Source organism: Lemur catta, chromosome 25 (assembly GCF_020740605.2).
Source record: "Lemur catta isolate mLemCat1 chromosome 25, mLemCat1.pri, whole genome shotgun sequence".
Classification (NCBI taxonomy): Eukaryota; Metazoa; Chordata; class Mammalia; order Primates; family Lemuridae; genus Lemur; species Lemur catta.
Genome location: NC_059152.1, coordinates 5,702,325 through 5,728,403, shown reverse-complemented (window position 1 = coordinate 5,728,403; position 26,079 = coordinate 5,702,325). Strand labels below are relative to the sequence as shown.

Genomic DNA, 26,079 nt, shown 5'->3' with positions numbered 1-26,079 from the left:
CTCTATAGATGCTTTACAAATATTAGAGTTTTTTTTCCTTTTTTGCTGTAAGCATTATGTGTTACAAAAGATCTCTTGAACTTATTCTTCCTAACTGAAATTTTGTACTCTTTGATCAACATATTCCAATCCCCCAAATACTAGTTTGATTGCTTTTGTACATTTCCAAATACATAAAGGTTCATATTAATTTTAATTTTGGTTTAATTTTATTATTGTTTAATCAAATACACAACAGCATTTGTTTGATTTTTTTCTACTAAAGCTTCAAATATTCCCATGTATTTGAAAATTTCATGGTCCATATGTATGATAATGAAGTTTTCATAACATATGACACAGAAATATTCAAATTTTTCAAATGCAGCCAAACTTGCTCTTTTTGGATGTGATTAACTTGTTGCAGACCAAAACGGTAAAAACAATGGAATTTTAAGACTGGAAGAAACTTTATTTTTTCTTTTTCGTTTTTTCTTCCTGGCATTCTGGTGTATTTTTCAACAAAATTCACCAGTAATACAGTCAGTAAATCTAAAAGAATTTAGCAATATTTAATACCTAATTTAATGTCCTTACATTTGATTATCTCCCTCTGAAGGAGAGAGCTGGTACAAGACTTCTTTCTGTTGCCCGCCCAGCCCATGATATCTGTGAAGTGCTCTTCATTTCACTATGAATCACACTGTGTACTGATGGGAGATGCAGCTCATGCCATGGTGCCATTTTTTGGGCAAGGAATGAATGCGGTGAGTTCTTTTTTCCTAGTTAAGTCCCTGAAATATCTCCGTGTCAGTCTCAACTAAACAGTCTTAAATTAAAAAAACAAAACAATACAAAAACACGTCTAAGAATATCCCCACATAATCTCCAAGAACACAATCAATTCAACAGTCATACCAGTTGTTTAACTAGACTGATCACCAACCCACTCAGGATCTGGATTACTTGATCCAGTAATCCATAGTAGAAAAAAGCAGAAAGTATATTATAGTTATTTCTTGGTATTTTGGGGGAATTGGTTCCAGGACACCTGTGGATAGCAAAATCTGTTCAAGTTCCTGATATAAAATGACATAGTATTTGCACATAATCTATTTGACATCCTGACATATCCATTTTTCTTTTTTAAAAAAAGTTATTTTTAATTACATGGGTAAATAATAGTTGCATATATTTATGGGGTACATGTGATGTTTTGATACAGGCATACAATATGTAATGGTCAAACAGAGTAATTGAAGTATCCATCTCTTTAAGCATTTATCGTTTCTTTTTATTAGGAACATTCCAATTCTACTCTTTTAGTTATTTTAAAATGTACATTAAATTATTGTTATTGTGCTACCAAATACTAGATCTTATTCTAACTATATTATTGTACCCATTAAGCATCCCTCTCCTTACTACCCTTTTTAACCTCTGGTAACCATCATTCTACAATCTAACTCCATGAGTTCATTGTTTTTTTGGGTTTTTTTTTGGCTCTCACATGTGAATGAGAACATGCGATATTTGTCTTTCTGTTCCTGGCTTATTTCACTTAACATAATGTCTTCCAGTTCCATCCTTATTGTTTCAAATAATAGGATTTTATTCTTTTGTATGGCTGAATAATATTCTACTGTGTGTATGTACCACATTTTCTTTATCCATTCATCCACTGATGGTCATTTAGGTTGATTCCATGCATATGGTGCTGTAATAAACATGGGAGTGCAGATATCTCTTTGACATAGTGATTTCCTTTCTTTTGGGTATATACCCAGCGGTGGTATTGTTGGATCACAAGGTAGTTCTACTTTTAGTTTTTAGGAACCTCCACACTGTTTTCCATAATGGCTGTACTAATGTACATTCCCACTCACAGTATTGTTGCCTATCTTTTGGATGAAAGCCATTTTAACAAAGGTGAGATGATATCTCATGGTAGGTTTGATTTGTATTTCTCTGATGAGTAGTGATGTTGAGCATTTTTTCATATACCTGTTGGCCATTTGTATGTCTTCTTTTGAGAAATGTCTAATCAGATATTTTGCCTGTTTCCTAATCAGATTGTTTTTTTCCTATTGAGTGGTTTGAGCTCTTTATATTCTGATTCTTAATCCCTTGTCAGATGGGTAGTTTGCACATATTTTTTCCTATTCTTTGGGTTGTCTCTTCATTTGTTAAGTATTTTTTTGCTGCATAGATGCTTTTTAGCTTGATGTAATCCCATTTGTCCATTTTTGCTTTGGTTGCCTGTGCTTTTGAGGTCTTAATCAAAAAATCTTTGCCTAGACCAAGGTTTTAGGGTGTCTTCCCAATTTTTTCTAGCAGTAGTTTCATAGTTTCAGATCTTACATTTATGCCTTTAATCCATTTTGAGTTGATATTTGTATATGGTGAGAGATAGGAGTCTAGTTTTATTCTTCTGCATGTGAATATCCAGTTTTCTCAGCACCCTTTATTGAAGAGACTGTCCTTTCCCCAGTGTATGTTTTTGGGGAAATGAGTTCACTGTAGATGTATGGATTTACTTCTGGGTTCTCTATTCTGTTCCATTGGTTTATGTGTCTGTTTTTATGCCAGTACCATGCTGTTTTGTTTACTATAGCTTTGTAGTACAATTTGAAATGAGGTAATGTGTTTCTTCCAGTTTTGTTTGTTTTGCTCAGGATGGCTTTGGCTATTATTGGTCATTTGTGGTTCCATATCAATTTCAGGACTATTTTTTCTACTTCTGTGAAGAATGTCCTTGCAGTTTTGATAGAAATTTCACTGAATATATGGATTTAATATTTTGATTCATCAGTATATAGTTGCTCTGAATAATCTCTAATGATCCTTTGAATTTCTGTGGTATCAGTGGTAATGTTTCCTTTTTCATCTCTGACTTGATTTATTTAGGTCTTCTTTCTTTTTTTCTTAGTTGGATAAATGTTTGTCAATTTTATCTTTTCAAAAAACCAACTTTTTGTTTCATTGATCTTTTGCATTTTTAAGTCTCAATTTCATTTATTTCTGCTCTGATCTTAATTATTTCTTTTCTTCTATTAAGTTTGGATTTGGCTTGCTCTTACTTTTCTATTTCTTTACAATACATAGTTAGATTGTTTATTTGAAGTTTTCCTACTTTTGTGATGTAAGAGTTTATTACTATAAATTTCTGACTTAGTGCTGCTTTTTCTGTATCCCATTGGTATGTTGTGTTTTCCTTTTTGTTTTTTTTTCAAGAATTTTTAAGATTTCCTTCTTGATTTCTTCATTGACTTGGTGTTCATTGAGGAGCATATTGTTTAATTTCTGTGTGCTTGTACAGTTCCAAAGTTACTCTTATAATTGATTTCTACTTTAATTCCATTGTGATCACAAAAGAGACTTGATATACTTTTAGTTTTGAAAACTTTTTGACGCTTCTTTTGAAGCCTAATTTGCTTTAATCTTAAATTATAGGAGCTAAATTAATATGGGAGTACTTTTATCCTATCATTAAATTGCTATAAATGTGAATCTGAAAAACCTGAAGAGTTTAAATATAATTCTAAAACTCATGGTAGAGCAATATAATTATTTGTTCTTCTCAAAGAAGCAATGGAATCCATCAAAATTACAATAATTTAAAATCTTGGTCAAATTCTAAATCCTTATTATTCACACACACACACACACACACACACACACACACAGAGGGAGAGGGAGATAGATACATGAGTTAGACAAAGACAACACCACCAAGCATGCAATTGATGGTCTTTTATAATCATAATTCAATACCAGGTAACAATTCAACTACTTTGTACTGGTTGAGGATATACAGGCTATGAATTATACTCATCAACGGAAGGTCTGTTAAAAATTGCTATAAATTTTTTTCTCATTTTTTTTTTTTTCTTGTTTCAGGGCTTCGAAGACTGCTTAGTATTTGATGAGTTAATGGATAAATTCAACAATAACCTTAGTAAGTAAAATTTCTCAATTGGACATGGACTGCCTCTGCTGATTAATTGTTTACTCATTTCTGATCCTCAGTGATCACAAACACATGGTGTATATTCCCTGTTCAAGATTATACATTTTTCTGTTAACAGAATTTGCCACTGTTGTTGCCCATTTCAGACAATGAACACCCAGAGAGGGAAACCTGGTTTCTTTTACGTTTGTCAGGAAGGTCCATGCCATGATCCATAAAAAGATAAAAGTTCGGAATACCAAAGCTTGGCCATGATACAATTTCTCTCCCTTTTCAGCCTAGGTACCACCCTCCGCCTGCATCTCATACAGCAGGTCCTCAGAAACACTCCCAGAAGCTCCGGTGCTTTCTTGCTTTTTACCCTACCAAAGTTCGCATCTGATATGTCCATTTGCTTTTCCATTAAAATTGATGCAGCCAATGTATTATTTTACAACTATTGAAGTTTTAAGTTTTTATGTACTTATGGAATTAAAGTAAATTAAGTGTGTACAATTATATATATAAATTTTATATGTACGTATGTGTATATATAACTTTTATATACATATAAGAAAGTGCAAACAATAGCCTAACAACTGAATAACCTTTTTCTGCTTCCCAGCATAACATGTTCTCAATGGCTACTTCTGAATGTAAGCCGTTTCAGTAAAGGATAGACTAGAGAACTGGCCTTAAACTTACACCAGATTCAAGTCTGACTCACCAGTTTATTACCTATGTGATCTTCAGCAAGTCACTTAACCCTCCTAAAGCCTCAGTTCTTTTTCATGTATATAAATAATATCAACTTCAAAGAGTTGTAAAGGTTAAATAAAATGATGTCTATAAACCTTTAAAAAGAAAAAAGGTCTGGCGTTAAATAAGTTCACAGTAAATGTTTGTCGTGGTGTCATAGGAAGTCAGTGGACATTGGTGCCTGGGTCTGAAGAGATTATAGGTTTTCAGGGCAAATTTCTTCTGTTTTATTTTTCCTTTCTTTCCCAGTCATCTTACTCAGACAGTTGGGATCCAGAAGCATTTTGTTTCCTGTCTTCTTAGCCCTTGTGTGATCGGTTTCCATGAGGGAGGTAGATGGAGGGTTCATGCATCCGAGCATGCTGTGGTTTGGGGAACCAGAGAACAAAGACAAAACAATAATTGTGAAAAATAATCATAACTAACATCACTCAGCATTTAATATGTGCGGGGTATTGTCTTAGTCTGCTTTGCATTGCTATAAAGGAATAGTTGAGGCTGGGCAATTTATAAAGAAGAGAGGTTTGTTTGGCTCACGGTTCTGCAGGCTGCACAAGAAGCATGGCTCCAGCATCTGCTTCCGGTGGGGGCTTCACACTGCTCCCACTCAGGGTGGAAGGGGGAGGGGAGCAGGCATGTCACCTGGTGAGAGAGGGAGCAGGAGAGAGACACGGAGGTGTCACACTCTTTTTAACAATCAGATCTCATGAGAACTAATAGAGTGTGAACTCACTCATTGCTGTGGGGAGAGCACCAAGCCATTCATGAGGGGTCTGCCCTCATGACCCAAACACCTCCCATTAGACCCTACCTCCCACATTGGGGATCAAATTTCAACATGAAACCAGGCACGGTGGCTCATGCCTATAATCCCAGCATTTGGGGAAGCTGAGGCAGGAGGATTCCTTGAGGCCAGGGCTCTGAGACCAACCTGGGCAACGTTGCAAGACCCCGTCTCTACAAAAAAATTAAAAATTCAGCCAGACTTGGTGGCATGTGCATGTAGTCCTAGCCAATCGGGAGGCTGAAGCTGGAGGATTGCTTGAGCCCAAGAGTTACAGTGAGCTATGATGACACCACTGCGCTCAAGCCTGGACAACAGAGTGAGACCCCATCTCTAAAAAAAAGAAAAAGAATTTCAGCATGAGATTTGGAGGAGACAGATATCCAAACTATATTAAGTATCTTGCTATTTTTTAAATGCATTATCTTATTTGGCCCTCCCAAAAAGCATGGAATACAGGTACTATTCTTGTTTCCATTTTATAACTGAGGAATTAAAGGTTAGAGATGGTTAAATAACTTGACCAAAATCACGTAGCTGGGAAGTGGTGAAGCTTGAACTCAGATTTTCTGATGTTAGAAATGATAATCTGTCATAACTAGAGTTGTTAGGCTGTGTAGAAGTAATACCAGTTAGTCATTGATTGTCAAATATTTATTCAATATTTGCTATACACCAGGTTAAGATTTCAAACATGAAATCCAGGAGCTGTCTTCTAGGAGTTCACAGGATAATCGGGGAGCTGATGTTTAAGCTGATAAAATGTCTTAGGTACAATGAAACAAGTGTGCACAGGGTACCAAAGGAACACAAGAAAGAGTAGCAAATTCTGTGAACTGAAAGGGGGTCATTTACAGTCATATTTATTATGAACTGTTTTCCATTTGTGAAATAAGAAAAATAATGATTTTACTAATCAACAAGTATAATATATATTAACTTCATTGTAACTTTTATTTAATCACAACAGGAAATTCTCTGTGGGTTTTGTTCAATAGTCATAGATTGTTTGTCTTATAGAATGGTTATTCATAGTTTTAAAAGAATAGAGAAGACATTGGTAGTGAATATACCATTTAATTTGACCTGTGTAGAGCCCAGCGCATTTTTATAGATTATTTTGGAAAGATGTGTTATTTCATTTGGTTTCTAGGTTTGTGTCTTCCTGCGTTTTCAAGATTTCGGACTCCAGATGATCATGCGATTTCAGACCTATCCATGTACAACTACATAGAGGTGAGTGAGAAGGTTTGGCTTGATTCCATGAGATGGTTCACTGATAGTCTCACAAACGTTCTTTTCTTGATCTTTGCTCCAGCCCTCATCTCATGCGTGCTGCACAAAAGTAGGTACAGACAAGAACACACACAGGACGTTGCTTAGGCTTGGGTGGATGGTGACTATGTGGCCAGTGACAATGACACACACACATCATTTCTACCTACACTTCAGGGACATTTAGGAGGTAACAGAGATAAACCCTCTGATAATTCACATGCTTATATCTTAGACATTTAATAGAGCTAGGAATGTGCCATTTTAATGAAACTATAACTTTCAGATGTGTTAACATATTTAGAAAATCTAAGAAGTGTTAAATGACCTTTTCACTCTTAACATTATAATGTGCATATTTAAAGTAGCATTGACTATCCTCTGGAGACTTATCGTACCAAAGAAATTCATGGTCAGAAAGATTAGTACTTTGAAGAAAAACACATTACTTCTATTTTGAGCCAGTTCTATGAAAAACTCACAATAACTGTTTGTGGTTATAGTCTTAAAAGTAATCAAATGAAAGAATTTATAAGATAAATTTAAAGAGGAGAGTACCTCGCTGTTTTCCATCTCTCCTGAAGACAGAAAGAAAGAAAGAGATTTCAACTGGAGGAGAATTGCATCATGTGTGGTGAAGGAAGCTCTGTAAGATACCGGAAGTCTTTGTTGATGTATCCTGCCTGAGTCTCTAAAACCAGGACAGCTACAACACGACATTTGTCCTGAATAAGGAGTAGGTCAAGGCAAACACAGTTTTAAACCATCTCTTGTTGCCACAAACCGTATTTCAAACCAACCAGGAAGCAACAGAAAATCAGTCAAATCTTTGAGCTCACAGATCACCGACATAGCTGGTTGAATAAACCCTCTGCTGCAATAGAATTCTTATTTTCCACTGAGGAAAATAGATTTCCCTAACAGGTTTTTTGTAATTGCTATATATTTTCAAGGTAACGTCTTATATCACAGACATTTACTAAAAGGGATTAGGAATGAGTATTATAAAAATACAAAATTTGACTACTTTGTGTCTGGAATTGTGATGAGTAAGAATGATGCGTAATCATAAGTTGTGGTAAGGAAAGACATATACTTTGTTCGAAAGTATTCTTTAAGACTCTCATATTATTGCAGATGCGAGCACATGTCAACTCCAGGTGGTTCATTTTTCAAAAGAGCTTAGAGAGGTTTCTTCATGCTCTGATGCCATCTACCTTTATCCCTCTCTACACCATGGTAAGGTCTGGACTTAAGACTGTGTCTTATTCCAATCCTCTGTTTAGCCATTAAAGAATACACAAAAACACTTTCTGAACCTCCTCCCTACAGGTCGTCTTTTCCAGGATAAGGTACCACGAGGCAGTGCTGCACTGGCGTTGGCAAAAAAAGGTTGGAACAGATTACACTCTGTTTTAAAAAAAAATTTGGCGTGTTGAAATGTCACAGTGTTGTGTTATGGTTATGTTTGTATCAAGCAAATACAGAAATGATGGGACAGACACCACATGTTTGCCTTCCAAGCAAAAAAATGTCCTGAGACACAAAAGGCAGAGAGCTTACTGAACAGCATTACAAAGAAGAGGCAAAGAGAGAGAGATTTTGAAGGGAAGAAATTCGAGAAAGAAATTGATACCAGTATTTCTCAACTTTTTACTTTATTTTAGCAATGTGAACTATTCTTGACTTTCACTTCCTGCAGTAGTCTTATGGATTGAATTTGTAATACTGGAAAAAATTGAATCACGTATAAAACACTGATTCCAATGTAATGCTATGATACGTTCATGTTGGGCAGTTGACCCAGGAATAGCATTAAATAGAATTCAAATTCTTGATCTTCTTTGGGAACTTTACAACAAATAGTTTTTTTTAGTACAGAGACATTGGGTGGCTGTGGTGATGAGCAAGACACTGTCCCTACCCTTCACACGGCTCAGAGGCTAGTGGGAGAGACAGTGGAGAGGGGTGACTGGCAGAGGACCTAACAGGGGAGGCCAGAAGGACATGAACAACGTGCCCAAGTAGGAAAGGCCAGGACTCCAGTAGAGCCAGAAGGCAGCACACGTGGGTAACAATGGCCAGCAGGGAAGCTGGCAGGTAAGCAGAGCCTTAAACATCTGGAATACTCTCTTGAGAGAAAACAGAGAGACCAGGGGGGCTCATAGATTCAGATCTGGATTTTAGAAAGATGACTCTGAAGTGCGGAGAATGGATTGGAAGGAATCAAGATTTATCCACACAAAGGCGAGTAAAATAGCATCCCTGGAGCTAAAAGGAGCTAAAAGTCTAAAAGAGTCAAAGAGACAGGCGGTTAGAATGACCCTGGCGTGCACCTGACCGGGGTTAGAATGAGCCTCGGGCTGTCGTCTTACTGCTGGTGGCAACGGTGTGGTGTTTAGAAGTCTTGGGGCAAGTTTGTCTTCTCAGTCACAGGGGCCACCACTCTTCTTGGAGACTGAGAAGTGACTGGATTGTTTGTGTCCCCAGCACAGTGCTAGGCTAGGACAGAATTCGCAGCTCTTTCTCTAAACTGCAGGGGGGCAAGGGGGTTATGGCTGCACAAAGGTTGATTGCTAAGAATTCCTCACACGGAACACCAGGAATCATGAGTTTCTTGGGAGAGAAGGGAGGAGGGAAGCTCGCAATTCTTGACTTTACCTTGACCACATCAGTTCTTTGTCTGGTGATCATGCAATTAGATTGCTGTTTCCAGGTTAAAGAACAAAAAGGAAATTGAATACTCTTTTGTCCTTTAAGATGAAGTCTATTTCAAGATTTCATCTCTGGACAAATGAAATGAGAGTTCTTGCTGTCTTTACAGGTGATAAAGAAAGGACTCTTTTTCTTTGGATCAGTAATAGCCATGGGTAGCACCTACCTACTTAGGCACTACATGTCACCAAGACCTCTGGACTACTTGAGAAGGCCGTGGAACTGGATCACTTACTTCCAAAATACAGGACATTGAAAGGTGACCTTGCTAATAAACTAAAAGAAAAAGCGAAGAGAGAGATCACTGCCCTGTGTTTGATTAACAGCATGGACCTTAACTCGCTGTCTTTAAGATTAACCACCTGTGGAGACTGTTTTTCCAGCATTTGGAAAGAGCTGAGTGTGTCAGGTTCCCTGGTGCAAGAACATTCTGGACTCTGAAAAGAGGCGAGCAGATAGAAAAGGAATGTAAATCCTCAGCCAGACCAGACTGGCCAGACCACATTCCGGAGGAGACTGATAAGACAGCTTCAAAGGAGGGAAAAAAGGGAAAAATGAACACCCTAATGTCTCGCAGCTCAGCTGTCTCCTGCTAATCAGTCTACAGCAATAAACTTTTTCTCCCCATAAAAGTCCCACCCCTTAGCCTCTTGGGGTCAGCGCTTCTCCTTTCTTTCTCTCGTGCTGTGCCCTTCCCACCTTTGGGAAGTAAAATAAACTTTCTTTCTTTAAAACTATTTTAATGTTTGTGCCTAGAATTCTTTCTCATCCCGAGCCGTGAGCTCCCACCCTAACACACATGTTTCCCTGCAAACTCCATGGAGGCACTAAAATAAATTCCCAGTCTCAGGAGGAGGTGATATAAAGGTTCTGAGATAGCAAATGCCTGATTTCTCTGTGGCCAAAATTAAGCATCAAGAACATGTCTCCATCACCATATTTCATTTACTAAAGGAAGGTAGTTGTCAGCTTATAATTAAATTCAGTGTAAAATCTCTCTATTTTTTAGGTAGATAGGCTCTCCCGCTCTTCTCGGGACAAGGGTTCCCTGTTTTGGTGCTCTTTCAAGCAATTGCTCCTCCTGGGAAGAAGGATAAGGGCGGGCACTCCATTTTGGTGCTGCTCCACCCTTAATTCTATCTTGAGCAACTGCTACTACCCTTGGGAAAGGAAGGCATGCTTTATCAATCTGGGCATTCCCCAGCCCGTGCATGATAGGATTTAGAAAGTGACCTAGAGTAACCTAAGGGTAATTAATATGCCATTAGCTTGAATCTGCACTGCGGTTCACCCCCCCAGCTAGGCTTTCTTAGAGGGAGCTTGTATATGCAGATGGTATTTTGAGGACACTTGTTGATCATCTGATAACATCTTGTACTTCCCAAGAGCCCTCCCCCAGACTGGGGTAATAAAAGGAAGCAATCCAAGAAGTGAGGCAGTGGGTGGAAGGACAGTAACTGAGTGAGTTGGTCTGTCTGTCTCCACCAGCGGAGACAGACCTGCTTTATTCTACCATAAAGAGCTGCTCTTGTGAAACTGTTCCCTGCCTGATTTACTCTGTCGTGTTGGACTTGCTGGAGATTTTTCCAAAAAGGAGTCAGAGGACCGAGATCATAGTCTGGACTTGTCACTTTGCTGTGTCTGGTCATTCTTTGGCCAAAAACACAACAAGAACCGAGGGCAGACTCCCACCCTGGCATCTTTGGTGCCAAAACCTGGGATTCTGACATGTTCGTTGCAATTATTGGGAAAAAAACACTTTTTTTTAAGTTGCAACACGCAGCTTCCCCACCATGTTATGCACGTTCAGTTCATTCTAGCTGTAAAAGTGCAGTGACTACAATCTCTTTCACTTCTCAAAAAGGCTCATGTTTTTTTTCTTTAGAAGACATAATAGGATTCACAACAGGATTGTCGCAACACCCGGGACTAAAAAAATCACAACTTGCCTAACATGTTAACTGTACTTTTCATTATCTGAATGGAACTTGTCTAACCACAGGGCTCTAATTCAATACTTGGTAAAACCAGAAGTGTAAATGAAGAATTCAGGGGAGTTCCGGAGAGTTACAAAATGAATCCATTTTATTTTCCAGTCTTCAAATGCCAGTATTGCCTTCTAAAGATAAGAAAAATGGTACTATTGCCATACTAAGTAAAGGATAGTAAAGACATTTATTTGTAAGTTAAATGTCTACATATAAAAGAGAGTAGAAAGGAAACCAGGAGAGATAACTCTTATAGAAACACAAAGCCACTATTTTATTCCATTTCAGATCCTCAGAAGCAATCTAGTAACTTATTCATTCTTCAACTACATACTACAACAGAACCAGCAATAAACTTGATTTTTAAAAGTACATTTAGTGAAAATGTTTTCTTTGGTTCTTCCCTCTTCAATAGGCTGATGAAGGTCCTTCAAACCTGATTATGAAGATGCAACACTAGAAGGAGACATCTAAGAAATAAAAATTAAGCAATAAAATAAAATGATTGTTTCCTTTCTGTATTGTCAAAAAAAAAAATCTTGAGTTTTAATAATCTATGTTTAGTTTGTAGGGGAGGAAAAAATAATTTTTCCTTCTACCCATCTTAGGTTCATTGGCTGGGGCCCCTATAACAAAAGAGAGATTAACAAGAGAAAAACAAACAGCAGTTTATTAGCATGTATATTTTATATACACACGGGAGATACCAGGGAATGAGTGAATCTCAAAGAGCTGGCTTAGAACTCCCCGGCTTATACATCTTCAACAAAGAACAATGAAATTTTAGACAAGTGGCAAGACAAAGGAAAAGAATTTGGGTCTGCAGGGGCAGTAAATTTTGGGAGGCAAATATATGGGAGTTTGTTATGTAGATTCTTCTGGTGCTGGTTTCCAGGCTGATAATGATCTAAAGTTGTCTCTGGTGATCAACCTTGTCCTTCCTGGTGGAGAGCAGGGGGGTGGATGTCTTTGTGAACTTATGTCCTGTTTTTAGGCAAATGGGGTAGGCAGAGATTGTCTTGTATCTGCTTCTTCTCAATTGTCTTCAGCTCAAAATAATCCTTCCAAAGAGGCATATTTTGGGGTAGCACACCCTGGTCTATGTCTTACAAGACTAAGCAAGGACCCATGGAAAAATGGCCTCTTCACTAACACTGACCATCAGTTATGTAGTGGACTGACTGATGAGCAAAACAGTTTAACACTTATTTTCATCTCCCTCCAAATTTGTCTATTGTTTTACTTGGAACTCCTCTAAATCCACAGCTCTTGGCAACATTGTGTGAAACTATGAAAAGAAGAGGGTAATCCTGCCATGTTCATGTTTGAAATGAAGTAGATGGAGATACCATCCTGCCATCAATACCATCTTCACCATGTACATCTTCTACTGTTGTATAATTATACACCATGATTACCTTAAAATTCATCATTCTCTTCTCTTTGCTATGAGGCTTCTCAGCAGTATCTTCTAGAGCTTGCTCAGGAGCACGTTAACTGAAGCTCTTCTTTGTCATACTACGCATACAAGTCTTTTGCTTCTGATAAAGTTAGAGGATTGGCATTCTTTTTTCGTTGTAGAATTATCTCCTTGATAAATTTGAGTTGGTTGAACTAGACATCGGACATGACAATGAACAGAGCACAACAAGACAGAAAATTCAATATCTTCTAGCTATTTCACACATATATATGAGACAAAGTTATTTTTACAGTGAAGTATTTTTGAGAAAAATGTATTATGTGCCTTGGAAAATATAGTCATTTAAAAAATATATTTGAAATGAAAATCTCCAGCATGTTAGAAGATGATGGTGCCAGATGCCCATCTTGTGCCACAAGTGGTTTTTCATTTTGTAAAGCACCCGTTGAGTTAAAATAATTTGTTCTTATTCTATCACTTCCTGAGGCCAGAGAACATATGGGCGATTCAGATTTCCAGCTGGGCCGTGAATGTTCTGTTGATATTACATAGATAGAATGGGGATTCCAGAACACTCCTTATAATAGAAGTCTACAAGTGGCATCCAGTTTAAGGCCCCATCTGTCATTACCTATAAAGGACGGACTTGGATGACATCAACCTTGGACCCACTGGTTTTGTCACTGTTGTCAACTGAGAGTGACTCATCACTGGTGATGATAAAAATGATGGAAGAAGAGTTGAAAGTCACTTTTTTCTTTGGCCTGTCCCCATCTTTCTGTGACATCACAATAGGTCTGATCTGCATTTCGCTCTCAGCTGCTGGCAGGTCTTTAGCAGGCCGCTGGCATCTCAGCAGTCGGAAACAGAGCAGCTGCAAGAGGGATCTTCGAAACTAGGCAGAGAAAAACCAAAGTTGAATATTAAGTCAAGGTTTAGCCCTCAATCTGGATTAACATGCACGGAAATCAGTTGAGTTTAATTTGCTTTGTTTTTTGTTTGTTAACTGATGTGGATGTAGGGTTATAGGGTAATGTTCAGATCTACCACAGTCACCCCAGAGTTTTATGTCTTTTATTTTTATTTTTATTTTTTCATGATTCTTAATAACCAGACCACATAGTACTATTTCAATACCTTATTATCTCCATAGCTTCAATTTGCATGCACTTTCTTTGAGGGCAGCTAGATCTATTTCTTTAAGGGATTTTGAATATTAATTCAGTCTACAAATATTCAGCGAGCACCTACTAGGTGACAGCCGCAGTGCTATATTCTAGAGGTGTTATAAGCAGCCAAAATAGACAAGGCCCTTCCTGGCAGAGCTTACAGCCTGGTGTGCTCACTAATGTTCCTTTAAGAGAAGAATTTTCTTTTCTTTCAAGATTACTAATAAGTTGGGGGGGGAAAAATACCATAGCAAGGAGTACTAATGTCACCAATACACATAATTATGTGTCTGAAGACAGAACCATAACAAAACAGAAGGGACCTAGATTTCTAGATGACTGCATGGAACAGACCCCACCTCCTCTGCTAAACACATTAGACCACAGACTCTGATGTGAATGAACAATAAACTCTGACTGTGTTAATCCATTGAAATGCTGGGGTTGTCTGTTAAACTAGTCAGTCTATCATGACCAATAAAATATATAAAGCTAATTTAATTGCTATCCCCTTTGTTTAAAGTAAAATAAATGTTTAATACATAGACTTGCCCAAATGAGGAACTATCAATACAAAATATAATAAATAGCTACATTGACGTCTATCTTCTTTGATCCTCAATTATCACTTAGTTGACACTCGCATTTTAAAACATTTATTTGTCTGAGTCTTTATTCATCAAACCATTGTTTGGCATAGTTAAGTGCTAAAGATATATTATTATAAGGGTTAAATAGATTATGTATGCCAAAAAAAAGTTTTTTCTTATAAATAGTAAGTTTCTTGAGGACAAAGATCACCATCTTATTTATTTGTTTTTCTTTGCTTATTGTATCTTTTAGACTTCCTGTTTAAACTGTGCCCCTGGGAACCAGAAACATCAGGACTATTGGGGAGCTTGTTAGAAATGCAGAATGTTGGGCACCCAGACATACTGAATCAGAATATGCATTTTTATAAGATTGCCAGGGATGGTGTATGCACACTAAAGTTTTAGAAGCACTGATTATATAGTGCATTGGCTGAGACAAAGGGTGCAACAAATAATTGTTAGTGAATGTGTTTAAAATTTGCTTATTGAGGTGGTTCTTAAAATATCTTACACTCCTATAGAAAATTGATTAAAATTATAATCCATATCACTAGAAAACTTCACATGTGCACATACTCAAAAACTTTTATAAACAATCTATACAGTTTCACTGGCTGTCCTGAGGCCAATTCAAGGAATTCTTAGATTCTAGGGACCAAGTTTAAAATCTCTGAGTTAAAGGAAATAGGCAAATAGCAGCCAGAAAGGGGGAGAAAGATCGTCAGCAAAAGAAGATGAAGCCATGTGAAAATGAGCTGACGAGGAAGGTAAGACGACAATACTCAAAGGAACGTAAAGGCATATATGAAACGAGAGGGAGAATTAGCACAGAACATAATAAAGTTATTACCAAAAAGTGACCTCTTCTTCCAAAATCTTGGGCATTAGAAGTCAGAGTTATTACTGTTGCCTGTTATTAATATTTTGACTTGTTACCTTTAAAATTTCAGTGGACTAATTAACCATTATTCTTATTTTTTAAATTTTATGGATCTTTGAACTTTGAAACTTAGAGTCTCGGCTTTATAGTAATCATACTTTGTCTCACGGGCAGGACTGACAGCCATAAAGTCAAAACCTCTCTACTACAGAAATAGGTAATGAGCTTTCCAACAGACCGCAAGGAAGTTTCTTGAACCAAATTAATTTTGCCTAGACATTGGCTATGGCATGTAAATAACAACTTGGACCGATTGCTAAAAGTATCTGTTACCCCAAGTGAGGAGCTAAAAGCACTGGATTTGGGGATTCAAGCAAACCAGGTTCAAACCCTGGCACCGACACTTCCCAGATCAGGCAAGTTATTTACCTTCTCTGAACTTATTCATAACCCAGAAATAAAACGAAAAATAGTATTTATTGAGCTTTGTAAAGATAGCGGGTGTAACCTGCATAGTGCAGGAAGAATTTTAAATGTATCATTAACTTTGTAGCCGTTATTATTATTAGTAAGTATTAAATAATTTCTAATGAATTAAATATTAACTTAAATAGAATTTTACCTAACACGTTATGAATCTCTATAGGTAGATCTTAGAATTCTTATTTTCTTTGGTGATAGTCTACATTTATTTCTTCCTGAACCCTTCACATTCTCATGAAATTCTTGATTTGGATTTTTATCATTGGGGTTGCTCTGAATTATATCTGTAGAATATTATTTACTATAGTTTCCAACCGTACCCCCAGGGGAAAAACAATCAGTTAATTACAAAGCTTACCTTTCTGATCATGAAGATATAAATAACTGGATTGTATACAGTGTTCGATTTAGCAAAGAGATACGATACAATAGACACTGTTGGGGTGACCAGATGTCTCTGACCATTAACCACCAAGAAACAGATCACAATATAAGGCATCCAGCAAACCAGGAAGGTGAATATCATTAGAAAGCACATTTTGGCCAATTTCTTTTCATATTTTAAAATCTTGATTACTTGAATTGTCTGAAGATCTTCAACACAACGAAGCTGCCGAAGAGAGAAAGAAAGAAGGGGGTGTTAAAAAAATGAAAGAATCACTTTCTTTTGTTGTTTTGACAACAGATATTCAGACACCATCTTGGCCCCACCTTAAGGGCAAGAAAACTAAATAGGACCTCAGGATCCTTCTGATCCCAGACCTGCAGCTGGGCCCAGCCTTCTTTTTTTTTTTTTGAGACAGAGTCTTGCTCTTTTGCCCTGGCTAGAGTGAGTGCCATGGCATAAGCCTAGCTCACAGCAACCTCAGACTCCTGGGCTTAAGCGATCCTCCTGCCTCAGCCTCCCAAGTAGCTAGAACTACAGGCATGTGCCACTATGCCCAGCTAATTTTTTTCCATATATATTTTTAGCTATCCAAATCATTTCTTTCTATTTCTAGTAGAGATGGGGGTCTCGCTCTTGCTCAGGCTGGTCTCAAACTCCTGACCTTGAGCGATCCTCCCACCTCGGCCTCCCAGAGTGCTATGATTACAGGCGTGAGCCACCACGCCCGGCCTTGGGCCCAGCCTTAATCTCGCTGGCCCAGAGTCCCCTCACCTGTAACATGTTATGGTTGAACTATACAGCCTCTTAGGTCCTCCAGTGGATTTTAATGCTTTCCTAATTTACTTAATAAGAATAAAATGAATTATTTTGCCTAGATCTTCAAGTTGCTCAAAGCCTGAGGCATGATAAAATGAAAACAATTTCCCCATGATCCTGGAAACTCTTTTATCCGGAGCATTAATTCTCAAGTTCTCAAAACAGGCAGCAAAGCCATGTCATGTCAGGAGTTCTGTGTGGTCAAGCCTGCAGCTGATCCAGTTGAGAACTTAATTCCCAGATGAATTCTTTCTTGAAACTGCTGTGTGTTTCAAGTCATTGCTAATGACTGTAAAGTAAAATTTGGTGAGGAATTTGTAATTGGTTTCATCAGGGGCTCATTGGCCAAGGAAAGCACTTGCTAAAACTCAGGGAGTCCCACTGCTCTAAAATCAGCATATCTGCTCCCACTTTGTCCCATTAAAGGTATTGAGGAGCAATGGCGAACAGTCTGGAGGTTCTTTGACTTTCCTGGATGTAAGTTTCTATTAGCTGTTTCTTTTATTGTTATTATAAATGCATTATTAAGGTGAGGGAAAGAATATTCCAGCACACCAAAAAATATGTTCATAAATAAAAGTAGTTATTTCTGAACATTCAGTCTGAAACAGTAAGAAACTGGTACATTTTTGATGCTCAGTAAATACTGGTTAAGTGAATGCTTATTGAGTGATGATGTGGCACCAAAAGCCACCAGTGGTTCTTAGGGTTAGCAGTGATGAGGAGAAAAATAAAGTGACAGTTGAGGGAGCTGAGAGTAGATTTTCTTAAAAAAAAAAAAAAGAAATAGCATGGTGACATGCTAAAGGAAGAGATGGAAGATACAAACAAAAGACAAAATAAACTTGGGAGAGGTCCCTGGGGCAGAGATGGGGTGGGGGGGATGAGAGGAATACAGAATCAGCGTGGTCCCGGGACACTCTCCTGTCACACCCTGAAACTGAAGACAGAGGTCTAAGAATCACTGGGCTGTGTACAGAGGCAGGGAGTTGAGGAAGTCCCTGATAATGGCTTTATTTTGCCCAATAAATAAGAAGCATGATTATTTGATACGAATGAGAGAGGATAGCAGGGCAAGAGATTAAAATGGAGAGTGAGGATTTGTAGCATAACAGCCTGGATGTGGAGGGAGTGGACCATACAAGGGTACAAAGATTGCTAGACGGGGCTGAGAGGACGTCTGAGAATAGACGCGTGTGGTTTTTCTTCCAGCTCCTCTTTGTCGTTTGACTACTACGAGCAGGGAGGAAACAGACAGATTGATCCAGGGATTTTTTTTTTTCTTTTAACAAAATGAGTGTGTGTAAAGAAAATAGGAACGTAGAAGTTGAGGGCGATGAATCATGATTTAAAGGGATGCACGTGGCTAAATCGAACGATTTAGAACACCGGGTGAAAGTCAGAGCGGTCTGCCCCGGCGCCCGGGAGACTGGATAGTGCTGACCAAAGTAGAGAACAGAAAGAGCTGGAAGAAGCAGTGAGCAAGGAAGACATCAGTGGCTGAAGTGGGAGGCTGGCATGCGGAGGGTGCCCCGTACCCGGTTGGTTGGTGAGTTCAAACGTCCTTCTTGGCAGCCCCAAACATGACACCTGTTTGTGGTCAGTTCCTGTCTTTGATGACGCTGGTGTTATTTCCAGACAAAACATCTGCACCATTCTCTAGCAGTGGGCTCATGTGATCTTTGAATAAAATTACAGGAAGTGTGCGATTCCTTTTTTTAGAGTTCTTAAATTTTAAGAGTGCTGGATAATGTAGGGGTTTTTTGTTGTTCATTTTGTGTGTCCAGAAACCTTTTCTTTCCTTCCCTTGGTTTAGAGAGTGATGCAGGGAGAATAAATGCCATTCCTCATGGGTCTTTTCAGAGAGTGACTCATAGTGCCAAGCTCGACCCACTGGGAAGTCCCCTAGCGTGGCTCCAGGTCAGTAACTACTGACCATGTGGGAAGAGTTTGATTCTTCTCCACACAAAATTTTCGACCCTGGCTGTGGTTTGGGGGAAGGGCATTTGGAAGGTCTTCCACTCACCATTCGAACGGAATACAGAATATGGCCATAGCAATGGGCTATCACGCCCACGGGCACCACCAGGCAGCCAAGAAATAAGAAAAGCACAAAGGAGGAATCGTTGGCATCCTTGGATTTCCAGTCCACGGTGCAGCCTAGTCCGTGCACGTCCAAGATGTACCTGTTCCAGCCCAGGAGAGGCGCTCCTGCCCACGCCAGTGAGTAGAGCCAGATGTAGGTAATGGCCCTCCAGGCCCAGGAGAAATTGATCACTCGGGCGTGGACCACGCGAATGTAACGTTCGTAGGCCAGCACAGTGAGGGTGGCAATGGAAACAATGCCTGCAAGAAGAGAAAGTGGAAAAGTATAGCACGGTGCAGGGGAGAACCAGACATAAGAGAGGTGATACATTCTCCACTGGACATACCCAGTGGTCCCCAAGCTTTTTGGCACCAGGGACTGGTTTCATGGAAGACAATTTTTACATGGATGGGGGTTGGGTGGGGGGTGGGGAGGCGGAGCTTATGCTGTGGTGCCAGGTGCGAGGGACGGGAGCGGCTGTAAATACAGATGAAGCTGTGCTTGGCGGGCTGGCCTGGTTCCTAAGTTTCACGGAAGACAGTTTCTCCACAGGGAGGGGGAGTGTGGTGTGTGTCTGGGGGGGGGGCAGTGGCAGGCAGATGTGTGGCCCAGTTCCTAGCAAGCCAGGGACCGGTACCCTGCTGCGGCCTGGGGGTTGGGGATCACAGCCAGAATATCTGAGGCAGAGAGAGTGCTTGAAAAGCTAAAAGATCTAAGAGTGATACTAGTGCTCCATAGTCCCCAGGAAATTTGATTGATTGAAAACATATTTATCCATAAAAGAGAACATAGAAAATGGCATGCAGATTGAGGAAAGACAAGAATAAAAACCCTCCAATTAGCCCCACCCCAGTGATGCAGTGATTGTATTCAATTTTCTCCTAAAGAGAAACTCTGGAGTGAGTCAGGGAGAATTACTGGAGCAGATGTCTCTCAGTTTTGCCCTCTCCCGGCTGTATCTGGTTTGGCTTAATAGCCAAACACAAAGTCAAAGAGGGTTCCCAAAGCTCAGACCGAGCCAAGTCGTGGTAAAAGGACGCAGGGGGCTGCCGTAACCTGGCTGCTAGCAGAAGTCAGCATAGGGACTGTCCACCTGCAAGATATGGCTGAGAAGAGTGGGGGGCATCGGCTGTTTCCATGGTCTTCATTTATACCTATATTTTGCAACAAATCCACGCAAAGTAAAATTAACAATATTCATGTATTTCTCTGTAGCTCCCCAGAGAGTGACGTGTTCACTCAATGAGCACCTACCATGTGGCAGGCACTATGCCACCACTGAGCACCCAACGCTAAGAGGAAGAACTCTAGATGTTTGAAGGGACTGTAGACGTGTAAACAACCAACACAACGTGTTGGAGTCACAGCAAAGGGAGCCTTTGTGCATAAGGCAGGAGAAGCACATTCTAGAAGAATGAAAAATTATGTACCGAGCATGGGGGTGTAAAAACGACACAGAACGGTCTATAAATGGGGAGAGGATTCTGAGATGCCAGGGCCCAGAGGAGATGGAGGGAGAGAGATTCAGAGAAGAGCAGATGAAGCCACACTGAGGCAGACCTTTAAAATTTCTAGCTAAGGCGTTTTGTGAGGTTTTTTTTTGGTTGCTTTTTTTTTAGCCTTTTCCTACATGAAACAGTAAATTATGAATCTGTTACTGTCTCATCCTTTTTAAGCATGAAAGCGACACAATTAAATTCCCCTTTTGCTCCCCCTTCTTTCAAAAGGACACTCGTTCTAGCAGTAGCATAGAACTTAAAACACGGCCCAGGGCCATGGAAAGCAGCTTGAAGGCTCCTGCGATAGTTCAGGCGAAGTATGATGGGGCCCAGCTAGGGTGACGTTAGAGGCATGAACAGCGAAGTCTCCAATGCAGAGACCTTTAGCAACCAGTAGCAGCAGAATCCGTCTGCTTGTTGAATGTGGGAGTGAGGGGAGAGAGGAATTAATAACTTGCAGACTTCTAACCTGCCTGATGAGTAGAGAGTGATCACCTTAACTGAAATAAAAACCACAAGGTGTATGAGAAGATATGGGGAAGGCAACAAAATCGTGAGAACATAGAACACATCGGCATCGATATTTGTCGAGTGAGTGGACAGAGAGAGTTGGAAAAAAAGTGGCTCCAATGGAGAATGAAAATGAGACTGGGGTCCTGAGAGGTAGGGTGAGGGTGTGGGGGTAGGCTGTTAGGAGGCCTGGGGGCGAGTCCCAGCTCCTCACCAAGCAGCACTGCTGGCCACGTTCATCTTGCCCTTGGCTTGTCGTAGTGTGGACGGAAACGCACCGGTCATGCATCAGGCCCCGTGATCATCACTCTACACGTGCTGTGCCTCCTTTTGGAAAAAGTGGTCTGTGGCTCAGAGGGTTAAGGAACCAATCCGTGGTGGACGCAATTTTGAGAACCCACGACTGACTCCCAGACCCACGATTTTGCCCTTACACCACCTGCTGCCACTAGAGGGCGACTTCTATTTCCCCACAAATTCTACTAGGGGTAGAGTGATGTCGCCGCTCTCCCTGCAAAGCAGCAGAATGATCAGGTGTGTATGAATTACCTGCTCATCACTGCGCCGGGTAGGTCTCGTAGAAGAAACAAGAGAGTCGGGGTCCCTACCTTTGAGGAGACTACAATACGGTATTCTTATAAAACTAAGACTAACTCATACCCAACATTAGAGAGCAATGTGGCCCGGCGCGGTGGCCACAATCTACCGCGCGCGGTAGATCAATTCTACCCCTATTTTTTTCTGTTTATAAAGTTGGAGAAAGATTTCTGGGTCACATGTATATTCAGATGGCAATGGAAGGATATTTTTTATTTTCAATTTTTATTAATTATACAAGCATTCTCCTATATTAATTACTGTAACTCTTCTGAATTTGTGTGCCAAAAATCACAGTGTTTATTGTCAAAAATCATTTTTAATGATTTACCAGCTAAAAACTCAATTTTGTTAAGAGCAAATCATGGGAAACCACCTGAGTGATCATTCACTTCCTCAGTATCTTCATCAATATTTTCAATTATCCTTTTGTTTGCTATCCTGGAATCTAGCCCCCCGCCATTGGCAATATTCCACAGTAAGATTACACAATTACATAATTACCATGTGACTCTGGGAAAATTAATTAACAGTCTGAATCTCAATCTGCTCACCAGTAAGATAGGGAAGATAGTACCAAAATATTGCCTCATTGTGTGTTTGTGTGTGTATATTAAATGTAAATGACAATATGAATGTGTTTAGTAACATGGTAATACATAAGGTATTATTATTATTATTGAATATGCGAGCAAAATTGCTAAGTGGTAGAAAGTAGGCAAAAGGCACAGAAGTGGGTACATAGGTGATGAGTCAGTATGTACAAATACCAAAACATAAAGTGATTTTCCTACTTTAGCCACTAGATGGCCACATTGAATAGCTTATTTGTAGTTCGACTGCCTAGCTCTGGGTAAGCAAGTTCACGCTAAACGGAGTATGTGATTAGAACAGGTATTACCTGGGCCACAAGCCAGATCTGCTAATCCCTACCTGTTAGATAAAAGGGTTAACATGACATAGTTCTTGCCTTCGAGGAGCACAATTCACTCCAGAGAAGGGGGTGGAAGGAGAAACTTTGCCCGATAGTGGGAGGAGGAATATCCAACTCAGATTTTCTGTGGGAAGCAGACACACCTGAGTGAGTCTTAAGACTTTGGCCAGGCAAAAAAGCAGGGCGAGGGGGAAGGGGGCTGCCAATCCTGTCCCAGGAAGGAAGAACCGCTTATGTCAACACATAGAGACCTGACAGCTGGCACCATTTGGGTGCCTGCAAATAATTCAAAATAGTAGAAACAGAGAGTTCTAGAAAGAGAGATTCGAAAGCCCAAGGACTCTCCCAGGAAGACCCTCAAATGCCATGGGAGGAGTTTGCAATGTATCCCGAGGGCTCCGAGGAGCCATTAAACCATTTTTGTACACTTCTGTGGTCGTACAATTCTAGAGAATTTTGTTTTGTTTTCTTTTGATTTTACTTTTGTAGATTTGCCTTATGGAAAGTTTCCTTTGGCTGCAATGAGGAAAAAGGATGGTGAGGAGGCACAAGCCTGGTCATAGGGAAACCTGCTGGCACCGGGGAAGGAGAGACGAGGAAGGTCCCACAAAGTTAAGGAAGAGCATCTTTGTTGGCTGTGGGAAGGAACGAAGAAGAATCAAAGGAGGTCTTGGGTTCCTGGCTTGGGTAAATGAGTGGATGGTATTGCATTGACTTGGAAAGGCAATGCGAGAGAAGTAGATTCAGGAGGGAAGGTGATTAGGAGATAACTCACTTCATCATGGATTCTCTGGGGCATTTTGAACGAATCACTCCCTGTGTTTCCAATTCTCTACCTATAAAATGGGGCACCTGTAAAAACCTGCCTTGTGGTTTTGAGAGTTGGCAGGTGGGTGATCACACAGGAAAATCTTCCCCAAAAAGTGGGTGCACATTTTCTCAAAGTAATGAAAATTCCAATTTTGTTCATTCAAAAACGTATATTGATTTGTAGACGTTTTTAAAGACGCAGTGTAATTACATTGGGCCACAGATGGTTAATGGACGCAAAACGATGTGAAGCTTGCTTAATGAAGATGCTACTTTATTCATTAGTGGCCTTTACTCATATATGAACATTAAAGAAAAACTGTCCTTTTGATGTGCCTGAAAAAGTGTTCTCTTAAGCAAGTAACAATTCTTTGAAATCTTGTTGACGTGGCTTATTTATTGAGAAAGTTTCCCCACTCCTTTTTATTTAACAATGGTAATTTCAGCTGACCAACACTTAGAGAGAGTGCATACTATGTGTTTAATATTCTTCATGTTTAGCATACAAAGACTTAGTTCCAAAGGAAGCCTAGCATAGCATAAAAGTGAAAACCCTTTCAATGGGTTAAAAAATTATGATTTCAGGCAAGCAGCTTAAACAGATGTTAATTGCCTGTCGTGTGGAAACATAGCCACCCAAACAGTGCATTAGAAACCGGGAGTCCCCCCAGTGAATGGCCAGAAGAGAGTGATGCAACAAAGCGGGCCTCAGGACTGGCCGGGGGCTGGCTGCTCACAGTTAAGTGACTGCCCCGTTGTTTCCGTTGTGCTTCCTCACGCTACCCTTCACTGGTATCTCACATGCACTGAACAGCGAGTGCATTTTTTCCCATTAAATCTGGTGACTTATTTTTTATAGGGGAGGCCCGTGCCAAATAGTTGTTGATGCAGCTGGTAAAACATACAGACTTTGTCCGCTCTGGGCGACCTTGGGTAACTGTACAGAAGCTTGGAAATCATTCCAGGCTTATCTCCCCTCTGTTATCTTTGATTCTTTTAGTATCCACTCCCCCTGGTCTCTGACTACTCTGGCTTTACGCCTGGCTTCTTTTCTGCCTGTAACCCCATTTGCACAGCTATCTCTGCTCTAGGCTATTTGACTTGCCTCTGCTTTGACATCTTTAGGCTTTTTTTTCTCCCCTAATAATTGCTTGATTCCATGCACCAGGGAAAGGAGCGCCCTATCTTGGAATAGGGCCTCATCAGAATTCACTCCGTACTTTATATCTCAGCTTGCCAGAAAAGAATATTGAACGAGATGGTTAACAATGGGGAAAAAATGGGTAATTGTTACACTAAGAGACCCAGGAAGCATCCATTGTGACTAGAGTCTGCAGGTCAAGTGGGAAGAACACAGCAATCTAGACTTTGTGATAATCCACCACAGTGTGCTCAAGATTTGGGGAGTGATGCTTTGGAAGCACCAGTGATACTCAACGTGTCACCTACTCTACTACCTGGGCCTGGGGTAGAGGGGATGGCAGCAAAAAGACAGCTGAGAGAGGTGGGAAATCAAGATCCTTGGGGGGAGCCGGGGTTAAGTTAGAGTAAGGACGTGGAGAAAATGTTTAGAGATGTTGAAGATACAGGGGAGTTTACTGCTCATAAAGGGAGGGTCCAGAGGGGACATGGCAAGAGCTCCAAATTGGACCAGATCAAGAAATATACTGGGTCATGAAGAGAAGTGAGTCCAGTTATGGCCAACTGCAGAAGCTTTCCCTCTGGCACCAACTAACATTAGCAGGGATGTGAGCTATGATGGGATTAATTCTGATCATCTTTTGGGGAGCCGCAGGGTAAAGAGAGTTTCCAGAGTCGCATCCTGAACGATAATGCTTGGTGGTATGTTGATTTCTGGAAAGTGTGATTTTGTGATAATCCACAAAATCAAATGGTGGATTATCAAATTTCACACTGCGGACTTTTAAATTCCTTTCCGTTTGTCACTCTTCTAACACTGCTGTGAGTAGAGACCGTAATATAACAGAGCGAGCAAACCCACTGGCTTCAGGTTCCGTGTCCCCCACTTTTTGTGTGACGTTGAACAAATTGATCTCTTTGTGCTTTAATTTTCTAAACTGTAAAATGGGGTAATAATAATATCTAACTACCTCACGAAGTTGGGATGAAGATTAAGAGTTAATTAATATGCATAAAGCTCTTATCACAGTACCTGGTGTATGGTATACACTTAATAAATACATTATAACCAGTGTAGCTGTATATTTACAGACATCCATGATTATCTCCTTAAGAGAAATTCTTGGCAATATAATTGTTAGTTGAGAAGATGTACAAAATTTTAATGTTTTCAATACGACCTGCCAAAATACCCACCAGAAGAAAAATCAAATCCCTATGACCATCTCATATCATCAGATACTTGTTCAATTCCCTCTTACTTATGCCACAATGCCTGATGATCCACCATCCACCCAGCAA

The 26,079-nt window shown here is 39.9% G+C and overlaps 2 protein-coding genes across 2 annotated transcripts in view; one reads left to right on the top strand and one right to left on the bottom strand.

Annotated features, from left to right (window-relative positions):
* Nucleotides 1–10,198, top strand: part of KMO (kynurenine 3-monooxygenase) — a 38,750-nt gene extending 28,552 nt beyond the window's left edge. The window contains exons 11-16 of the mRNA XM_045536976.1: nucleotides 599–746; nucleotides 3,880–3,937; nucleotides 6,625–6,707; nucleotides 7,884–7,985; nucleotides 8,079–8,138; nucleotides 9,571–10,198. Of these exons, the coding sequence (XP_045392932.1) occupies nucleotides 599–746; nucleotides 3,880–3,937; nucleotides 6,625–6,707; nucleotides 7,884–7,985; nucleotides 8,079–8,138; nucleotides 9,571–9,717 (598 nt within the window). The 3' untranslated portion in view covers nucleotides 9,718–10,198. The remainder of the gene's footprint in view (nucleotides 1–598; nucleotides 747–3,879; nucleotides 3,938–6,624; nucleotides 6,708–7,883; nucleotides 7,986–8,078; nucleotides 8,139–9,570) is intronic.
* A 1,894-nt stretch (nucleotides 10,199–12,092) lies between these two features.
* The window catches only part of OPN3 (opsin 3), a 31,306-nt gene continuing 17,319 nt past the window's right edge, over nucleotides 12,093–26,079 (bottom strand). The window contains exons 2-4 of the mRNA XM_045536974.1: nucleotides 19,228–19,547; nucleotides 16,356–16,607; nucleotides 12,093–13,767 (exon numbers count right to left, since the gene is read on the bottom strand). Of these exons, the coding sequence (XP_045392930.1) occupies nucleotides 13,504–13,767; nucleotides 16,356–16,607; nucleotides 19,228–19,547 (836 nt within the window). The 3' untranslated portion in view covers nucleotides 12,093–13,503. The remainder of the gene's footprint in view (nucleotides 13,768–16,355; nucleotides 16,608–19,227; nucleotides 19,548–26,079) is intronic.